Source organism: Pangasianodon hypophthalmus, chromosome 10, assembly GCF_027358585.1.
Source record: "Pangasianodon hypophthalmus isolate fPanHyp1 chromosome 10, fPanHyp1.pri, whole genome shotgun sequence".
In the NCBI taxonomy this organism is placed as follows: Eukaryota; Metazoa; Chordata; class Actinopteri; order Siluriformes; family Pangasiidae; genus Pangasianodon; species Pangasianodon hypophthalmus.
In genome coordinates, this window is record NC_069719.1 from 14,369,474 (window position 1) to 14,391,201 (window position 21,728).

Sequence of the window (21,728 nt, forward strand, 5' to 3'; positions counted from 1 at the left end):
TTCATTTATTTATGCAAACGAGGCATCATTAAATATATGTAAATATGCATATGTTATAAAACCAAGAATCTAGTCTTTGGATGATGTTACAGTTAAAACTCTCTGACTGTGAACATACTTCAAGAAAGACTTTAGAGAGAACAGTTTGCTGGAATGTCCTTTATTTACCATTTAATCATGAAAATACCATGTTGTCATAAATGGTTTTGCTGTCATTTTTGAGATCTAAATCAATAATAAATCCAACAATTATAAATATTTTGAGGAATTCCTCTGTAATATCCTTCAAATTAGGGATAGAAATGCACATGTAAAATTTCATGAATATAGGTCAACTTAAAACTGAGATTTTTGGCTCTGAACAAAGAAAAAAATGATTTTTGAAAAAGTTTGAGCTTAAAAATGTAATTTCATGTATTTCCACACTAGTAAGTGTGGTTTAGAAAGGAAATGGACATGTACGTGTGCATAGGGAGGGAGGAATGGAAGCACTTGTCTTTTGTTATATGGAATGTGTACTATATTAAATGGTACTTTAGGGTGGTTGGGAGGATATGTGGGGAGGGATGGTTGTAGGTACGTTTGTGTGTGCACTCGTCTATACCTTGAAGATGCAACTACAGTTTTGTTGTCCTTGACAATGACAATAAAGCTTCAACCTTGAAGCTATCATAATGACACATAAACTAACATACACACCAATCAGCCATAACATTAAAACCACTGAAAGGTGAAGAGAATAACATTGATTATCTCATTAAAATGGCATCTGTCAAGGGGTTCGATATATTAGGCAGCAAGTGAACAGTCAGTTCTCGAAGTTCATGTGTTGGAAGCAGGAAAAATGGGCAAGCGTAAGGATCTGAGCAACTTTGACGAGACATGTTATAGGTGCAATTTATCCAAAAATCTAAAAAATGACCAAAATTATGTGTCATTTGTATATAGCAAATAGATGTCTTTTGTAGGAATTAGCCCAAAATGACAAATTTGTCAGCCAGGTGACTGGCAAAGTGTACAAACTAGGCTTCAGTAAGGAATTTGATGTAGTTTACTGTATGACAGATGTGCTTAATATACTGGCATCTGAATGTATAATGTTTATAAGCCAGTGGTTCTCTCTCCAGCAGCATAGCAAGGTGTCAATGAATTTTATTATTTTGTTACAGTGGTAGAAATCAAAACCCACCATTATCAAAATTGTATTTATTAACAGGTTCTTAAAGATATTAGCCTGTGTAACTGTTCAGTTGAATTAAGTGGGTTTAATCCAAATCTTAATATCTGAAAAACAACTAGGGAAATAAATAATTCTTTCACTGGAAATGTCAGGAATAAAAACTTCCTGACCTATAGGCAGAATATGATTGTGCACTTATTTACTTCCTGTTGTTTTGTTTGTTTGTTTGTTTAAGATTACTCCATTTGTCACTGTCAACATATTATCATGAATACACTGCAGTATCCACCTGGCCATATTTATATAAATTTATATAATCTGTTCCTCAAATCCATGTATAAAGTCATACTTTTTTTTTATTCTGTTCCAACACTTCAGGCATTCAACACATTTTACTACACAGTTCATCTGTTTGTTTATTGTTGGATGATGGCTTCCCATATATACAAGATTTAATTCCCACATAGATTTCTAGGATTTGATCAGTCAACCCAATGCATTTTGTTCTATACTTCCAGTATTATTTTCTCAAATGGGAATAACCGTCCACTAGAGGGCGTCCACTCACAGTGAGGGGCACATGATGAAAATTTCCTGAAACAAGTCAAATTTCCACATAAATGCACCAATAAGGTTAAGGAGGTATCCTATAACTTGCTACATGGAGTTGCCATGTCAATCTTTATTTAAAAAAAAAAAAAGTTCCCTGGTAAGGATCCACTGTGCTCTGTGTGTGGTATTGTGGATGAATTTGCCCCACACCTTTTTTGGGAATGTGTCCATGTTGCAATATTTTGGAGAAAGAATTAGGTTTTGCCTAAATGAAGCTACATGCTCTAGTGGAGCTTTGCAGAGACATCGATAATAAACAAAAATTAATAGAATATTAAATCAAATTTTAAAAATAAATAAATAAAAAAGAAAAATATATAAATACTTAGATGTAACATGTATAGAAGGCAAGTATTATGAAGTACAAATGCAAAGTAAAAATAAATATATGATGACCTTAACAAATGTAGAAACAGCAGTTCAGCTAGAATTTTGTATCAGCTATGGTGGGAAGTACATATCCAGTATAAATGAAGGTGAGATGTGGGGACATTTAATGTGGCTGAGTACACCTGCAGCCTTGCCCTGAAGCACAGATCCAGGGTTTGAGCATTCTTAATACTGAACACTCATGATTTTGCTGCAGCACAAACGTGTTTCAGGCTTTTTTTTCCTTTAATTGAAATGGCCTTATCACTTTTGAATAGCCATGTGTTCTGGATTTTAGCATAAAAACAAAAGGCCACATCTGTTTTATTGTGTTTTATACCTTTGGGACATTTTGTAAGGCAGCTCTTAGTGATCATAAAGTTTAGTTTAGAATGTTGCCTGTCAGTTAATTCAGAGATCAAAATGGAAATATTTTATTTTTATATAATCACAGAAGTTTTTTACTGATCATTCCACATCAGTTTTATTCTTTTTTAATGATTATTCCACCTTTTTGGTTTGTTTGTTTGTTTTTAATAATTGCAGAAAGAACGAAAGTGGGAGCATTGGCAACATTGAACCGTTTAATTTATATTTCAGATGGGAAAAACATAACACACAAACCAGGTAAAATGTAGAAATGTCTAAAACTAGTTTATGTAAAACCTACTGTAATCTGAACTTGCTATATAAATTAAATGGTAATGGAATTATTACAGTATATTATAATTGTAGTAGTGATAAGCAGTATGGTAGAGTGACTCTACTTTCAGAAGAGAACACAGTATAATATCTCAACCAAAATTGGACACTCTTCATTCAATCAGTCACTTCCTATCACTGGAAAACATGAATCTGAATATTGCGCTAGATGTGATCTTCCCAAAACAGTCGAGCATGTCTTAATAAAGTGTGAAGGTTATGAGAATGAAAGAGTACAATTTACAGATGCGCTAAGATCTATAGGAATTACTTAACTTTCACTGCAGAGTCTTTTAAATAAGGATTCAAGAGTGTATAACATACTGTTTAAATATCTGAAAGACACAGATTTGAGAAATAGGATTTAAGAGTGAATCTTTATATGGGTGCACAGTGGCTTAGTGGTTAGCACGTTTCCCTCATACCTCGGTTCGGTTCCCACATCCGCCCTGTGTGAGTGGAGTTTGCATGTTCTCCCTGTGCTTCAGGGGTTTCCTCCGGGTACTCCTGTTTCCTCCCCCAGTCCAAAGCCATGCATTGTAGACTGATTGGCATCTCTAAATTGTCCGTAGTGTGTGAATGGGTGTGTGAGTGTGTGTGATTGTGCCCTGCGATGAGTTGGTACCCTGTCCATGGTGTCCTCTACCTTGTGTCCCGAGTCCCCTGGGATAGGATCCAGGCTCCCTATGACCCTGTGTAGGATAAGCGGTACAGAGAATGGATGGATGGAGTGATATAGATAGACAGATAGATATACTTTATTGATCCCATGAGGGAAATTCTTGTGTGTATATATATATATATATATATATATATATATATATATATATATATATATATATATATATAACAAATAAATAAATATATTCAATTTATTTGTTTATTTATAGATAGATAGATAGATAGATAGAGTTTTTTCCCCTCTTAACATCAATTCTCCTCACTCCATCCCAGTAGGGGACGGAATATGCACCATAAAGCTGGTTTCCCAACTACCGTAAAGCATTAAAGAAGAAGAAGAAGCCTCTCCTTTTGCCATTTGCGCTAACCGGAAGTTCAGTACTGCACTATCCTAAAGCAAGACGGTTGGAGTTTGTTGATCTTGGAGCAACTCTTTCAAATATGGTTAGTTATTAAGCTTTTCTTTCGAAATACGTCGCTTAATATTATAGAGTTCTCCTATACTTCTCCTATACTAACACCTCCAAAAAGAAAGTAAAAAGAAATAAGTGCTGGCTGATGGAGCTAATATTTAGCACAGCTAGCCTGCTATCATTCTGTTCATAATTAGATAATCTGTTCAGGAGACGCGGTTTTTACTGGATGTCTCTTCTTTACTTTAGCTTTTCCAGGTCATACCCAGGGAAAGCAGAGCGAAGCTTCAGATACATGCTGAAGTGAAGTTACTCATCATTTACACAGCTTGATAATATCCCTGCAATAAAAAGTCGTTAACGTTTGAATATGAAATGAGCCTGTAACATTACATTGAGGGAAAGTCCACTCTGAAACAGATTAAATATGTTCATATTGAAATATTTGGCCTGTGCTCAGTGAGTCTGGTGCTTATGTGTAGGTTGGTGCTGTATTTTTGAGAGAAGATAGCAGTTGTGTGCCGTGCTGACGTCACAGGGGGACATTGCTAGTTCAGTTCCAATGATGTTTAATAAGAGAGAGAAATTCAGCAATCTCAAACATAAGTGATAATGATTGGGGTTTGCTGTTAGTTCCTATAAAAAAAAAAAAAAGGAAGAGCTTCTTTTCTCACTCACCATTTACCAGTGAAGTTCAGTGTCATATTAATGAGAACTCCAGTGCAGAATTACTGGAAACGACCAACATTAGACTCAAAGTTCCACAGTGTATACAGTTATACGAAGCTGTTGCACTGAGTTACGGAAGAGACTCAGCTCTGGCAATCTTTGACATGACAGCTTGGTTTTGACAGCTTTTGAATGTTATCTGTTTGAGCAGAGTGTATAAACGAGGAGGTGAGACAGGTGGACTAAAGACTAAAGCACTGCTGCATCGCTCTCATTAGGCAGAGATGATGCAAGGGTTAATGCTGCAATTAACTTGCGCTGTACGGCCAGAAATTTGTTTACATCTCACCATCACACACATGTGGTTCGTCCCCAAACTGTTGCCATAAAGTTGGAGGCACACAATTGTATAGGATGTCTTTGTATGCTGTAGCATTACACTTTCCCTTCACTGGAACTAAGAGGCCCAAATATGTTCCCGCATCACATTGCCCCTGTGCACAAAGCGAGCTCCATGAAAGTAAGTTTTGCTAAGGTTGAAGTGGAAGAACTCAAGTGGCCTTCACAGAGCACTGACCACTGAACACCTCTGGGATGAACTGGAACACTGTCTGCACCCCAGGCCTCCTCACCTGACATCATGTCCAACCTCACAATGCTCTTGTGGCTGAAATCCCCACCGCCACGCTCTAAACCCTAGTGTAAAGCCTTCCCAGAATAGTGGAGGTTTTTATAACAGCAAAGGGAGAACTAAATCTGGAATGGGATGTTCAAAAAGCACATATGAATGTGATGGTCAGATGTTCACAAACTTTTGACTATGAAGTGTAACTCTGAAATGGGAAATCTGATCTAGTCATTTTCAGGCTCAGTGCATTTGAGCTACAGAATGGGGACAGAAGATGGACGCCTCCATGAAAGCGTGTTTTGTTGGCAACAAGCTATCCAGCTAACATTAATAGTCATGAGTTTATGATGTACTTACTATATCAAAACAGTGAACGGTCTGGTATTTAACCAGCTAATGTGTCGATATTGATTGGTCTACAGTAAATACTACTATAAACCCATATAAAGTAGTGAAGCGACATTTTATTTACTGTTGACGGTGTGAGCAGCCATGTTGATATGACATCATATGTTGAACTTGAATTCCTGAGTAAGACTGGACGTTTAATTTTTTTCCTAGATCAGAAAATCAAGTTACGAGTTTTAGTCGCTGAGTTTAAGTAATGTGGATAATGTAGTAAACCAATAACCAAATTGAAATTAGAGCAACATGTTAATGAAAGAAGCTCATCTCAGAATTTCATTACAAAATAAATCTTATACCTTATTGAAGATCATTACTTGTAAATTGTAAAGATTAATATTTAAATGCCCGGTGTTAATTGTAAAGACTAATATTTAAGTCATTCAGGGTGGATGTTTGCTTTAAATAGTAACATTGTGCGTTATTATTATTGTGGTAGTGTGTGGATGTTACTAACATCAGCCTAAATGACTTATATTGCAGTCCCATACCATTCTACTTGTTCAGCCCACCAAGAGACCAGAAGGAAGGACATATGCTGATTATGAATCTGTTAATGAGTGTATGGAAGGTAAGATAATATTTAGATCAGTGTTATGCCTTAGAAATATTTTCATTTATGATGTACCTGGTCAGTGTATACAACCGTGTATACATTACTTGTGTACTTATCTGAGATGTTTTCTGTGGACAGGAGTGTGTAAAATGTATGAAGAGCACCTAAAGAGAATGAATCCTAACAGTCCATCAATCACATATGACATTAGTCAGCTGTTTGATTTCATCGATGACCTGGCAGACCTCAGCTGCTTGGTGTAAGTAGGATTTCTGAGCACTTCTACCAACTGTTTGAAAATCAGAAGTCTGCATCAACAAAATACAATTTTTAACTTACTGTTAGAGCATTCTGCATCAGTTCTATGGATTAACGTCAATAATCTTGGCTGCGCTTAAAGCAGGATGTAGGAATTTTATAGGAAAAAGAAAGATTGACATACATGCTGTTCAACTATCTGCTTTATAAGCTGACAAGAATGCAATTTTTAATTTACCACATATTGATCTAGTTACCATTCCTGTCACTGGCACTAACCTGGTGCTGGTGATGAGTCTCATTTAAAGCTAAATTACTTCTCAGGTCTAATCCAAATTTATATCAAACAAATTGAATTAAAACTCTGATTAGTAATCATTTCTATGACAGCTTTAGATGTGCTTTAGAAGATCTCATTTTACATCCACAGTGTTTGTAGTGCAAATGGAACAATGTAATGTTATATAAATTGTATTATTAAAACAAACTTTTTGTATTTTGTTGTATTTTAGAGTAGGTTGGAATTGTGACATTAAGTGTAGCTGTTTTTGTCTGCTGTCTGGTCACTACTGTTTAGGGAGAGTGTTACATCATGTCTCTCCTTACATTGCCTAGGCTTTGTGATGGATTGAGTGAATCCTCTGGATCAGATTTTCACTATGTACAGTTGAGATCAAAAGTTTACATCCCCCTTTCAGAATCTGCAAAATGTTAATTATTTTACCAAAATAAGAGGGATCATACAACCTGACCTGAATAAGATATTTCACATAAAAGATGTTTACATATAGTCCACAAGAGAAAATAATAGTTGAATTTATAAAAATGACCCCATTCAAAAATTACATCCCCTTGATTCTTAATACTGTGGTGTTACCTGAATGATCCACAGCTGTGTTTTTTGTTTACTGATAGTTGTTCAAGAGTCCCTTGTTTGTCCTGAACTGCCTGCTGTTCTTCAGAAAAATCCTTCAGGTCCCACAAATTCTTTGGTTTTCCAGCATTTCTGTGTATTTGAACCCTTTCCAGCAATGACTATGATTTTGAGATCCATCTTTTCACACTTGAGGACAACTGAGGGACTCATATGCAACTATTACAGAAGGTTCAAACGCTCACTGATGCTCCAGAAGGAAAAACCATGCATTAAGAGCCGGGGGGTGAAAACTTTTGAACAGAATGGAGTACAATTTTGTGTACATTTTTCTTATTTTGCCTAAATATCGTATTTTTTCATTTAGTACTGCCCTTCAGAGGCTACAGAAGATAGTTACATGTTTCCCAGAAGACAAAATAAGTTAAATTTACCCTGATGTTCAAATTCAAAAAGTTTTCACCCCCCGGCTCTTAATGCATGGTTTTTCCTTCTGGAGCATCAGTGAGCATTTGGGGACAAGGGACTCATGAACAACTATCACTAAACAAAAAAACACAGCTGTGGATCATTCAGGTAACAACACAGTATTAAGAATCAAGGGGATGTAAACTTTTGAACGGGGTCATTTTTTATAGATGCAGCTATTATTTTCTCTTTTATGTGAAATATCTTATTTTGGTCAGCACTAAATAAACAATAACATGCATTTTGTATGATCTCTCTTATTTTGTAAAATAATTAACATTTTGCAGATTCTGAAAGGGGGATGTAAACTTTTGACATCAACTGTATTTGCTGAACTTCAGCCACGCATGAACAGCTACTCATCTTTGATTTTCAAACTATGCAAACACCATCATTTGTTAGAAAAACTATTCTTTTGGAGAAAATGCTACTGCATACCCTGCACACAAAAAATGAATTTGTTGTGCAGAAATGTCACTGCAAAATAGATTGCTCACAATCACTTTGTTTCTGCCTTTCGTCCCTTAGGTACAGAGCTGACACACAGACGTATCAACCCAACAACAAAGACTGGATCAAAGAGAAAATTTATGTATTGCTGCGGCGCCAAGCTCAGCAGGCTGGGAAATAAAATGCCCCAAATGTGCTGATCAGAGAGCTTTCACTTTTCGGGAAATTGGCAGGAAAGTTGGTCACTTTAAAGGGGAAACAATGTCTATGGACGTAAGGGATGATGGCCAGATAATTAGATAAATAATTCTCAATTCCAGTCCTGGGTGACCACTATGAGTTCATTAAGGCCAAGAAAATTACTACTGGAGTTAACACCAGCCCCAAACTAACACAGTTATTTTAATATGCAGATGAAGCTAAAGACTGTTACTAGCTGAACCAGGCAGAGTAAAGTGTTTGGACTAAGCTCTACAGGCCAGTAGATGTATAGACTGAACTGTGCAGTAAGACTGTACATAAGACTGGAATTGAGAACCAGTTGTCTACATGAAAATGTGATTTGGAGCTACTTTTATTTTTATGTGTACTGTTTTATTTTAAATCCCTTTTCCTGCTTCCCTTAGGTTGACATTTTATAAGGAAATGTCAGATTTTCCTCCTCCATAATAAAGTGGTTTTGTTTAAATTGTGTTTGAGTAATTTATATGTATAGATATAACCAGCTGATTGTTACAGTATAATCTTGTTTATCCTTATTGACTAGAGTTCGCACCCATCCGATACCCAGGATCAGATGTGCATGTAAGGCTTTAGTATCAGTATTGTTATTGGAAAAGAAAATGTGGCTTCATGCCATCTATCAAATTGATCTATCTCTCTCTCTCTCTATATATCTATGTATGTGTGTGTATATATATATATATATATATATATATATATGTATATACAGTACTTTGCAAAAGTCTTAGACTGTAAAGGAAAGATGCCTTCAAAAAATGAAATTAAATGTTTCTACGTTAAAAAAAAACTATTGAGAGCAGTAAACAATAATAAATGAAACAAAGTCAATATTTGGTGTAAAAATTAGTAGTCTCAGGTACATTGTTTTACTGAGCATCTTGCAGAAGCAGCCACAGTTCTTCTGGAGACATTGACTCTGGCACTTGCTTCTTATTTTTGCAGCAAAACTCAGCAGCCTTCATTATGTTTTGTGTCTGAAAAGTGGCCTCTTATATAATTATGCTGCTTTCTTCACTGATATACAAACATTTTTCTGTAACTTTTAATTTTGTGCTGGAAAACTAATTTTTCAGTTTTTGTACTGAAAAAAAAATAGAGTGTGTAAGACTTTTGCACAGTACTGTATGTAGATGTATTCTACTAAGCCATTTAACATTAGCAATTATGCCTATCAAATATGCAAATATGTGGATGAATCCAGATCTATATTATATTTCAATACATTATTTTTACAGTTACAATTACAATCTCTTCTCTGTTTTGATCATGTATTTATTTCTGCTTTAAGCAAAGCTGTGGTGATGTGGAATGATGAACGTGTGCGTGTATATGTATGTATGTATATATATAAATGAATAAATATATATATATATATATATATATATATATATATATATATATATATATACGTACGTACATACAGTATATTATAGTAATATAAGATGCTCCTTTATCTGTGCAGGCGCCGCGCGTGCACGCTGTGTTCTATGTGCATATGTGCCTGTGCGCTCGTGCCTTGCTCGCGCAGTGTCACTGCATTTTACACAGGCGGTATTTTTGAAGAGTTTGTGCTTTTTTTTCTTCCTCTTTCTCTTGGGCCCGCTGTTCTGAGCCGATGAAGATACACCAATCGGTCTCTTCTCTGTGGTTTTTTTTCTACCTTTGTGTTCAGATCGCCTCACACTCGTGTTTCTCACCCAGCCCAGTCTCCCCCATCTCCCCCCCTCACACTCCTCCCTCAGCCTCAGCATCTCAAAAGGCTACTGAGTGAGAATCGATGGCGCAGAGGCCCGCCTGACAGGACAATAAAAACCCACAAAGAAGCGGTGAGTTTTTTTTTTCTCCTTCGCCTTTCAAGTTATATCACGAAATGACAGGCAGCTCGGCGTGCAGGCGTAAAAAACCCAGCGCGTGTTATTCCAGCTGCCTTTTTGTTGCTGCGAGGCAGCAGCCAGCCTCCCTGATACCCTTCTCAACAAACATCAGCGGCATCCCCTCATTAAGCTCACGCGCGCTCTGGCTCCATTTTAACCTATATTTGCGACTCGAATACATTAAGGCGCAGCATTTTACGAAGATGTGATTTTTGGTCAAAAAATGAGAGCAGGTCACTTTTAATAGAGATGTGATGGTTCTAAGCGTGTCATGACAGCGGATTGCAGGAGTGAGCGCTCATTGTGCGCTGCGCCACGCCGTAACGAGGCTCAGATGCGGATTGCGGTGCGTAAATAAAAATGCGATGTAGTGCTGTTTGGAGGAGGTCTGCCTGTTTGAAAGGACCTCCCCTGCAAAATTAAGCGACGACGCGCAGCAGCCTGCGTTGGATGAACTGCTCGTTTTAATTGAAGGCGATCGTCCTGTACTGGCGTGATCCCGTTCCGCCAAAGCAGATGCCCACACTGTTTACATACCACCCTGGAGGCAGGATGTCATTATTAGCCTACTGTGAATGTAGAATGCATTCTCCAGGTCCCCTCACATATTATATCAAGCCTAGGTTACATTACATTATTAGGCTATAATTGGTTTTATTTCCTCAGCCAGCCATAAAAGGCCAACCACATCTTAAGGTGGTTGATATTAAAAAAAAAAAAAAAAAAAGGTGTGGATATCATCCGTACAGTGTAATTCCAAACACAGTGTCTCACGTGTAATTGTGTAGTAGATTAATAGAGCCTTTGTGCATATCCTCCTGATCTTATCTTTTAATGAAATTAATGATCTGATGCCAGTTGTTCAATGTCTTTAAGTGCAGAAGACAGTTATGTACCTGTTATGGGAGTTAAACCCAGGGTGCCTGGCCTCCCGGGCCTTGTTTCAGTCCCTGATGTGTGGCCTTTGAGACGTCCACCATCCCTTGATCCCCCTGCTCTTAATGGAGCCCCCATCTTCTGAGGTGAGAGTGCGCTGCTGCTTAAGCTCTTAAGTTGTAGTAGAACGTCAAAAGAAATGATGACGCCCCTCATATGAGCAATAAAATGAGTGTCTCTAAGATTCTACAAGACCAGCCCCTTCTCTACTTATGGAAGTTTTAAATGATCTTGATAATTAAAAATCTTCATGGTATGAGACTGGGCACTGAGGAGATACTTTTAAGGCAAATTTAAATGTAAAACTCTTTTTTTTTTTTTTTTTTTTTTTTCCATCATTTACATCAAAACATATTATTAGCCTGAAATACCAACTAACCTCCAAGTTAGCTAGTTACTGTTGAGGCCAACAGTTTACATACACCTAGGCTACAGATATTCAGTTTTTCAAGACTCAACACATTTCATGTTACCATACATTTCTTTCAGCAAGGCAATTAGGGCAATGATTTTTACATCAAAGATAATTTAAAAATGGATTAGAGACAGACATATCTCAGCTTTAATTCACTACATCAGAATTACAGTGGGTCACAATTTACGTACAACAATTTGACGGTCTCATTAAACAGTCTGGAAGATTCCGGAAATTAATGTAATGGCTTTTAGAAGCTTCTGATTGGCCAATTGTCATAATTGAGATAATTGAAAGTGCATCTGCGGCTATAAAAGGGCCTACCTAACAGTGCCTCTTTGCCTTGATACCATGGGAAAATCCAAGCAACTCAGCTAAAAAAAATGTGGACCTCCACAAGTATGGTTCCTCCTTGAGGCAATTTCCAAACAACTGAAGGTACCACAAGCATATGTACAAACAATTGTATGCAAATCAAAAAACCTTGGGACCACACAGACACTGCATCATTCAGGCATAAGGTACATATTAACTCCTAGTTAATTTGAATGAACTTTAGTCCAAAAGGTATAACTGAACCCCAAGACAGCAACAAAGGAACTAGTGAAGGATTTGGGGGCATCAGGTAACAAATTATGTACATCAACCATTAAGAGAGCCCTATATCATCATGGCCCAAAAGGTTGTCATGCAAGAATGAAGTCTCTATTTTAAGAAAACAGCCAGAGTGAAGTTTGCAGGTGATCACCAGCCTATTGGAGGAGTGTTCTCTGGTCAGATAAAACAAAAATTGAATTGTTTGGCCATAATGATCAGCACTATGTGTTGAGAAAAAGGGTGAGGCTTTTAATCTGAAGAACACCATCCAAACTGTGAAGCATGGGGGTGGCAGCATCATGATGTGGGGGTGATAAGGGACTGGTGCACTTCAGAAAATAGATGGCATCATTAGGATTATCTAGAAACACTGAACCAAAGCCTCAAGACATCAGCCAGAAAGTTAAAACTTGGTCCCAACTGGGTCTTCCAGCAGGACTATTATTGAATTTTTAAAAAATCATGTCCGAGCATGGAGGCCCACACACCTAACTGAATTGGACCAGTTCTGTCAGAAGGAATGAACAAAATGTCCGGGAGAATGTTGTAAGAAGCTTGTGGAAGGCTATCCCAAACATTTGATTCAAGTTCAAGCAGTTAAAAGGCAATGCTACCAAATGCTAATTTTCACCCGCTGTAAATAAAAGTTGAAATAGATCTGTCTTTTGTTTTGGAAATAAAGTAGATACCCTAATTGACTTAACTCAGGAATTGTATGGTAACATGAAATGTGTGTAGTTGTGAAAAATTGAGTTTGAATGTCTTTAACTCAGGTGTATCTAAACCTTTGGCCAACAGCTGTAGCTAGCTGGCTGTAAACGTTAATATCCTAACAAAGATGTGCAGTGATTATTGCTTATGCTGGGACATATAAACCAGGTGAACAATGGAATATTGGTTTCACGTAACTGGACTTAAATTTAGATATTCCTCCAAATGTATTCTACATCACAGAATTTGTCACATTATGATGTTTCTAACAGTTTTTTTTATGCTACTCACTTGTCTCTTTCACATGGCTCAGTTGAAATGGAGGATGAAGATGGCACATGTTTACTTGATGTGTTGTGGTAAGTTCTACCAGACTGTCCTTGCTCAGAGATTATTATAATTGTTTCAAGCTTCGACCAGCTTAGACCTTAGACTAGCTTCAGATCTGGTCACAAAGTAAATGCAAAGCATTAGTCTAATGATATATGATTTAGAAAAAGAAGTCATTTGCTCTTTGTCTTGAATGATTCATGGATCTGTTTCTGTGTTACTAGTGACCCACAAGCCCTGAATGACTTCCTTCATGGAACAAAAGAGGTTCACTATATCTTATTCTATATCCTCATGCAACAAAAATTGTAACTTAAGTATACATTAAATAAGTAGTGCCATTCTATGTGTTACACCATTTAGATTCAAATCATTACTTGTGAAAAGCATGAACATAATTCACTAGACTATTAAACATTAATTAAACAGTATTGAATGAATCACACATAATAGTAACAATCAACAATTCTAATCTATGTTTGTAAACTGCCTGTGTTTGTATATGGGAAAGAAATTTGGGAGGCTCATGAAAGCCCTCCCTACAATTAGTCATCCTCTCCCCTATCTGTTCAAGCAGCTGCTAAGTGGAGACCTGCTCATTAATTCTTCCTCTGGGGAGCCGTCCCTGTTCACAGACACACCGGTAAGTCTGGGCCTCTGTCCCCATTGACGAAATAGTAGCTGGAGAAGATTTTACCTCCACTTTAGATCACCGTCACCTGCATATCTCCCTATTTCTTCTAAGTTCACCAGCTGTTAATTTGGTCACTACTGTTAATGACAGTGTTCTGATGGTTTCGAGGGTTTCAGTTTTCTCTCTGATAACATCTGATATCCACATTTCTCAACTCACTAATTGTTCTTTCTTTTTTTGTGTCTAGAGCCCTGTTTCTTTGTTGGCAGACGATTCTGGCTCTCATGACACACCTATATCTGGCTGTGTGGATCTCTCCTTCCTGGATGAGGCCTTACTGGCCTCACCAGCAGGAGGAGAGGATTCTGAAGAGGTATGCGATCCTCCACAAGTTGAGGCAGAAGTGCCACAGCAACAGGAAGTGGAGGAGGAGACATGTGACATCCTACAGCAGAGTCTCCAGGAGGCTGACATCACTGAGCACACACTGGCTTTAGAGGCAGGTCTTGCCCAGTCTAGTGAAGCACTCTCTCTCTATCCATCTGGTATACCCCCACCTTCACCTCCATATATGTCTAAACCACTGAGCATCTCTGGGGTCACAACATTGCCCAGGGACACACAAGTTGCAGTGGAGCCTCCTCAACCATCCCTGTTAGCTGTGGGACCAGGTTGCCCTTCACTCAAGCCTGTACCACCCCAATTAATGGGGCTGCTACCTGGGAACGTATTCCCTGCACCTCCCACTTCTGAAACGTCCTTCTGCCTGAGTCGTGCACAGGGTTCCAACATGATCATCCACAAAACCCTACCAGGCCTTACATTGAGCCCTGCTGTTAGGACAACAGCACCTCCAGAGATTATATTGCAAAGGACCCCTCTGCCCATCCAGCCCAAGCTGCCAGTCAACATCCAGCCTAGATTGGTGCAGATAAGCCCAAAACCCTCAGAGCAGAAAACATCTCCAGGACTTGCTTTTATTCCACCAGCTGCATCACAAAATATCCTGTTGTCCTCTCCTGTGGGCCCCAGGCAGCCTCTGCCAACACAGTCTACAACCACACTTAACAAGCCTGTGAGTCTGCAGCTAGTCAATCAGGGAGGCTCAATTGTCATTCAGCCCCAGAGTCTCTTTCAGGGCCAAAGCCACTTTATATTGCCTAGTCAAGGCTCTGTAAACCAGTCTGCAAGTGTCTCTAGGCCACTGCTCAGCACGACAAACAATCAAATGCCAAGCGCAGCCCCTCTGGCAGGACAGCTTGTTGATGGCTCACAGATTGTAACAGTACGCCCCAGGCAACTGAATTTTAGCCCTGTTTTTACCACTCCGACTGGACAGCTCACACTCAGACAGGGAGCTCTCCTGTCCGGACCCCTGCAGCTTCAGTCAGCGCCTCCTACCGTCTTCCAGATGCCGGCGCAGCTAGCAGGGGCCTACTCTGCTCATGCACAGGGCCAGCATGGTGGTGTTGTCCACACACCTGCCTTAGGGAAGCAGATCACCTTGATCAACACTCCTGGTGTGCTTGCCCCTGATATGACCTCCATATCAATAGTGAATGGGCCATCTGTGGTGCAAAGCTTGCCCTTTGTGTCCCAGGCACAGAGACCGATGGCAGGGGGCCCTGAGGAGCAGCTAAGTCTTCCACAGACCCCAGTGCTTCTATTGCCTGAGAAAACCGCAGCAGATAAAAATTCAACAAATGAACAACTACAGAGTATCTTACAAGTAAGTTCCCTATTGTTTCTCTTCCTTTTAGAAGATTTTTGGTTGTGGTTCATCCAGTAGCTCATAAAATACCAAGTCTGAGTATGACTGTATAATATTTACCTGTTCTTTGTTTACCTGTTCTAGCAAGGCACACTGTCTCCTCCAGCTTCAGTGCAAGCTGCTGTAGCCAAAATGCACACACAGCCTTCCCCAGTCATTACTCTTTTGCAGGCACCACCAGAGAGCACCAATTCCCCTGAGCCTGTCGCATTATTATCCAAACACCTAATTACGCACCCAGAGAAGCAGCAGGCTGTTGAAGGAGGCCATACACCACCAAATCAAGCATTCATACACCATCCCTTACAGGTAAATTATGCTGTTAGGTTACTGGGGATTTAATATGGTTATATTTAGTCATACTTTGGATAAAATTGGTATAAATATTTTCAATGCATGTCCTCACAGGAAGCACTTAATCCTTCAGCCTCTGCTGAGTCCTTGGACAGCCACATCTCTCCTGCAGCTAGTGAGACAGAGTCTTCACCCATGGTACTGGCTGTGTGTGCCTCATCTGAGGTTCTCTCTGTGCTGTCCGAGTGTGGAGGAATCCCCACTCCAGTGCATTCTGGGTCAGAGCATGGTGACATGTTAATCTCACCGCCCATAACCCAGTGTTCTGGAAGTACTCCCTCGACCATGTTTCCTACACCCCCACTTTCAGACAGACAACCCTCCTCAGCATTTGTGGTTCTCAGTGCCAAAATGCAGGGGCAAGAGGAATCCATGCTGTGCGTGAGTCCATCTTCAACTCCAGAAAAGATTTGTGCTTCTGAGCAACAGCATTTACCCATCCCTGTACCTACTAGCCTCAATGGAGTCCTGGAGTCTGGCCTTAATGAAGCCCAGCAGCACATGCAACAAAACAGTAAGTGTGACTGATTTGTACAGCAAAACTCTCATGTACAACTGCAGCTAGCAAGATACATCATTATAACAGCTTCTCTTTTGGTTCACGTCAGAACTCAGAGTTCCTGGTGTAGTGGATGATGAAGAAATAGTGTCGCTGGTCCTGCAGGAGAGTTTTGAGGGCTTGTCATCCCAGGACACCCAGGGCTATGCTGCACTTCAGGTGAAACCACATGATGTTCATATGGCTTGTTAATTACTGGGGAGATATCTGAGAAATTAAAATGATAGTGGACAGTGCATGATGTACTATTTGTAAATGTATTTAAAAATAATGAATTATGAAGCAGTCCAAGTGATTCATACACATCCTGCTGCTTTAGGTGCCCTGTGTCAGTGTGAAGGCAAGAGAAAGGCTCACTCCAGCAATGCGGCAGCAGAGGTCAACAGATGTTCTTAGTATCCTTAGTATTGAGAATATAATTTAATGAAAACTTCTTGCATTTTATATCAGAATTTGTTTTACCACATGAAAACTATTCATTAAATCAAAGTTGCAGAGCAATCAGTTCTAACTTGGTTAATATATATCACTCGCATATGCATGTGTGTGCAATTGACAGGTTCAAGCAGCAGCTTTGTTCAGACTATGACGCTGTTCTTAATCCAAATACTTGCTCTCGGTTCACTTCGCTAGAGGATGCTGTGAGACACCTGTTGCCCTACCATACCTGCTCCAGAGCTTTACCCAGTCAAGCTGATCTGCTAACAGGTTAGGTTGAAGCCAAGCATGCAATCATAAACCTCTAAACCTGCAACTAGAGTTTATAATTGCTTAACCTGACTCAACTGGGTTGTGCAAGAATCCAGTTTGTTGCCATTTTGTCTACATAGCAGGCAAAGTATACTAAAGTGGTTTGGAAATGAATATCACATGCCACTTTCTTATCCGTTTGTGTGTAGTGGATAAGCAGTTTGAGAATGTATCAGGGCTGCTGCTGAAATGTACTACAGACATGCTAAACAAATACAGGCAGCTCTTACTGGCAGAGTCTCAGGTGAGTCAGAGCATCCCACACTTAACATTTCTTGATGAATGGTGCCTACCTTCCATGTCTGGAATTTTTTTGGCATGTTAATTAATTTTAAGGATATACTGCACCAGCAAAAACTCAAATCATATTGTTCATATATTGTTCATAGCCATGCAAAACTGTGGATCTGGCTGCAGTAAGTTTAGGACTAGTAAAAACACACAGAGTTAGTCCTATACTTCCAGCAAAGAGATCCACAGCTTTGCATATACACTATATAGCCAAAAAATATCTGGACACCTGACCATCAGACCCATATGTGGACCTTCCTCAAACTGTTGCCACAAGGTTAAAAGCACACAATCTAGAATGTCTTTGTATGCTGTAGCTTTAAGATTTCCCTTCACTGGAATTAAGGGGCCCAAACTTGTTCCAGCATGACAATGCCAATGTGCACAAAGCAAGCCCCATAAAGACATGGTCTGCCAAGGTTGGTGTAGAAGAACTCAATTAACCTGGACAGACCCCTGACCTCAACTCCACTGAACTCCTTTGGGATGAACTGGAATGCAGACTCTGCGCCAAGCCTTCTCACCCACCATCATTGCCTGATTTCACCACAGCACAGGGTGGACCAACTTTGGAATGGGATATTCAACAAGCACATATGCATATGATGGTCAGGTGTCCACATAATGTTGGCCATACAGTGTGTGTGTGCATTCATATATATAATGTCAGATCCATAAATATCTGGACATTGACAAAGTCAAAGTTATTGTTATTATAGCTGTCTGTTGTATACTGGACTTGAAATTATATAATTTGAGGGTATTTACAGGTATTTATGGGTGAACAGTGTAGGAATTACAGCACTTGTTATATGTGCCAAGACTTTTTTTTTTTAAGGCAAAGAAGTTCTGCAATGGCTAAGTCAATCACATTCAATCCATCTGAGCATGTATTTCACGTGCTGAAGGCAAAACACCCTAAGAACAAGCAGGAACTGATGACAGCTGCATTAAAGAGACCTGACTGTAGACCTGACTGTGTATAGGAAAAGAAGGGCTATATGTACTTTGGGAAATGATTGGGGACAGAAATAAGTAATTAAGGCATTTTTTTTTGTAAATCAGTATAACAGCTCTTGTCATTAATCTGTTCAGCAAGAAAGTCCTTCAGCAGAGATGGTGATGCTAGAACGGTTGTTCCTGCAGTCTGAGCGACTCTTACTCGGGGAGGAGAGACGCAGAGCAAGAGGTGATCCAGGTGAGTTCTTTTACTTTTTTGAGGAGCGCGGGTTTGAGAATTCGAATGTGCTGTGATAAATACTTTTAAAGGAATACGAGTTAAAGTATCTAAGTATGAATTAAATTTCAATACATAATACCTTCTGCAGCACTAGAGGTGCTCTTTACCAGCTTTAAGTGAAGCAATATCATCACATGAATCTTTCATATAATACAATCATGACCGGATTCATGGAAAGTTACTGAATAAATCTTGACAGTTGTCTTGACAAGGCAAACTGGAGTTTGGTGAACGTAACCATGTGTGCATGTGTGACTCATTTAACAGAGTCCTTCCTGATGTCTTTGCGTAAAGCATCATGGCACCGTGGCATGCTGCCTTCGCACCACTCTGACGCCTCAGCAAGTCCCCCATCACCCCCTGCATGGGCTCTACACTCAGACAGACCGCCAGGTCTTAAAACATATTGCTCCAGGAGCAGGGGGGCGCTGCGCCTTACCATCAAGCATGAGTCAGGATCACGCAAAGTCATCCATAACTCTGCCTGTGATGACACACACGCCCCGACTGGACATAAACGCACCTTAGATGGGCAGCTAACTAACAGAGGAGGGAATGAACAGGAGCGGCAGGAAAAATTGCTCAGTCCTACAGAGACGTGCTCAGAGCAGAAACAAGCAGTGGCTGGCGTGGACATGAACAGGACAGCCTGTAATTCTATCACAAAGTCAGAGCACAAATCTGAACGTGCAGAGGGATCATTTCCAGATGTGCACCCCCCAGAGCTTAAGAGAAGCAAGCTGGATGTTACAGATGGGTTGGGGGATGAAGGTGGTCTGAGTGAGCACCTCCAGAGTGCTATAGACAGCATCCTGGAGCTTCAGCGGCTTCAGGGACCAGCAGCTTGTCTCAAACCCAAACTGCAGCCCTGCACACTGGAGCAGAGCATTAGCTGTGTGCTGGAGGGAGAAATGTAATACACAGAACAAGAATTTGCGAGACAAAAAACAAGTGCCGCTTCCATCCTACAGCTGAGTATAACTTTAACACTGTCTGACATCCACAACAGACGCTAAATTCTTAATTTGTTCATTCCCACTCTAAGAGGGGCTCCATATTGGCATAAAAAAAGGACCTGATGTAAAGCTGATTAATTATATAAATGAGTAGACTGGGAGACCTGATGTGAATAAATTGAGTGGAGCACCTGTTTTTTTCTAAGATGCACCACAGTAATTTTTTAATGTTGGATTTAGTGTTAAGTAAGGAAGCTTCCAATGTGCTTGATTTGTGCCAACATTGACAATGTTGTCAGTTGCATTTGCCGAGTGCCTGTGTGTATTGTTGTCTTTTCTGAATGTATGTCTGTGTGTTTGTGTGATAAGTATGATAATTCATGTGTGAAGGGGAAGAGTTTGCTTGGTTATATAGATATACTACAGTTTAAGAAAGTTTGTACACTATAAGTGTATAGTATATGGATACTGATGTCCGTTTCAGCTTCTTTATCCCCAAAGAACACACACTTCATTCTGAAAATCACCAGCAAAACCTATTACTGCATTCAAGAGATTCTTTTCTTAAAAACAAATTGTCTCCACTTCATATTTGCATCAGTGATTACTGAAAGTAAGATGCTCTACTCCAGTTACAAATTAGCAGGTGTTATTTTTGTCTGCAGTAAACTGTGATGCATCTTACTGTTTATCAAGGAGACAAAAATGCTCTAAGAGATATTCTAAAATACAAGCAATAATGAGCAGTTGGTCTTGAATACGTGGTTGTGCCTCAGTCCAACTTCTAGTCGCTTTTGCTTTCTGTATCGTGATTCCCAGCCGTTCATTGCCTGTATTCTGGCATTAGAAAAATATTATGTTAAAAATAACGACAGCAATATCAATGGATCATTGGGTAATCGATGCGAATTAGATTTATCAGGATACAAAAAAGGTATTTTATTTCATGTTTTAAAATTAGCCCTCATCCATAAATCACTTAAAGAGTTAATGCTGCATCCAGAAATACAAATATAATGTTTATTGTGTTTGACATTTCTTGACAATCTTAAAATTTCTGTTAGTGCTGTATGTCACACAAAGTAAAACATTTTAAGATGAAGCAGTAGGTCCTTGTAAGCAAAGAGTCAGGATATATGGAATATATGGATGTGGAACTATGGATGCTATTGTATTTAACACTAACTACTAGGGCTTGAACCAGATAGAGGTATAATTAATGATTGACTGTGTCATTAAGTTAAATATCCACATCTCCATAGCCTTTAATAACTATGTTTGACACAGTCTCACTTTTCAATGGTTTAGACATACTCCCCAACATGCTATGCACTGGTAAATGTTTCAGAGTCACAAAAACCAAGGTGACAGTATAATGCACTTAACCCTACGAACTGTGACAAGCCCTAAATGTGACAAGGTGCCATTTTTCGATGGATGATGTCATTCTTCTCCTGTCATTCTCCTCTTTCAGTTTATTAAATACTGTGAATATGGTAGCATGTGTTGGACACCGCTTCAGACTACGACACATTTTACTGACAGATTGTTCTGATGCCAAAATCAAAGAGGCCTTAATTCTGCAGTACCAGATTGTAAAAAAAAAAAAAAGAAAAAGAAAAAAAAGGTAATTAAATGTTAAATCCCACCTAATGACTCTTTTGACCCACTGTCATGTTAGTCATTCATTTGAAACATATAAAGAGAAAATCTTTTGTATACATTTTTACAAACTATTTATTTAACTGTGATTTTGTAAATAATAAAAAGTAAAATTGTGAATGGAATGCTTGTGTAACGCG

At 39.1% G+C, this 21,728-nt stretch overlaps 2 protein-coding genes across 5 annotated transcripts; both read left to right on the forward strand.

Moving 5' to 3' along the window:
- Window positions 1-3,849: 3,849 nt before the first annotated feature.
- Window positions 3,850-8,953, forward strand: LOC113538805 (enhancer of rudimentary homolog). Its single transcript, XM_026934195.3, has 4 exons — window positions 3,850-3,988; window positions 6,143-6,230; window positions 6,354-6,474; window positions 8,344-8,953. The coding sequence occupies exons 1-4, from the start codon at window positions 3,986-3,988 to the stop codon at window positions 8,444-8,446; spliced, it is 315 nt and encodes a 104-aa protein (XP_026789996.1). The 5' UTR covers window positions 3,850-3,985; the 3' UTR covers window positions 8,447-8,953.
- A 1,000-nt stretch (window positions 8,954-9,953) lies between these two features.
- On the forward strand, window positions 9,954-21,666 carry si:ch211-168d23.3 (BRD4-interacting chromatin-remodeling complex-associated protein). Of its 4 annotated transcripts, XM_026934115.3 has the most exons (14): window positions 9,954-10,334; window positions 11,264-11,404; window positions 13,355-13,400; window positions 13,596-13,638; window positions 13,949-14,014; window positions 14,253-15,734; window positions 15,861-16,085; window positions 16,185-16,644; window positions 16,739-16,848; window positions 17,009-17,067; window positions 17,249-17,397; window positions 17,589-17,683; window positions 18,826-18,928; window positions 19,238-21,666. In XM_026934115.3, the coding sequence occupies exons 3-14, from the start codon at window positions 13,360-13,362 to the stop codon at window positions 19,885-19,887; spliced, it is 3,483 nt and encodes a 1,160-aa protein (XP_026789916.3). In that variant the 5' UTR covers window positions 9,954-10,334; window positions 11,264-11,404; window positions 13,355-13,359; the 3' UTR covers window positions 19,888-21,666. The 4 variants fall into 4 exon arrangements, with proteins under 4 accessions (XP_026789916.3, XP_053093742.1, XP_053093740.1 ...); XM_053237767.1 differs by lacking the exon at window positions 9,954-10,334 and having other exon boundaries at window positions 10,345-11,404; XM_053237765.1 differs by lacking the exons at window positions 9,954-10,334; window positions 11,264-11,404 and having other exon boundaries at window positions 11,425-13,400.
- Window positions 21,667-21,728: the final 62 nt, after the last annotated feature.

Excerpts from the sequence above, each read along its gene's own strand:
- LOC113538805 (XM_026934195.3), top strand. Across the intron at positions 6,231-6,353 it reads TGTTAATGAGTGTATGGAAG|GAGTGTGTAAAATGTATGAA; the intron begins GTAAGATAATAT and ends TTCTGTGGACAG. Across the intron at positions 6,475-8,343 it reads GCAGACCTCAGCTGCTTGGT|GTACAGAGCTGACACACAGA; the intron begins GTAAGTAGGATT and ends TTCGTCCCTTAG.
- si:ch211-168d23.3 (XM_053237765.1), top strand. The coding sequence starts at position 13,267 with ATGTATTCTACATCACAGAATTTGTCACATTATGATGTTTCTAACAGT. Across the intron at positions 16,645-16,738 it reads GCAGCACATGCAACAAAACA|AACTCAGAGTTCCTGGTGTA; the intron begins GTAAGTGTGACT and ends GGTTCACGTCAG. Across the intron at positions 17,398-17,588 it reads TCAAGCTGATCTGCTAACAG|TGGATAAGCAGTTTGAGAAT; the intron begins GTTAGGTTGAAG and ends GTTTGTGTGTAG.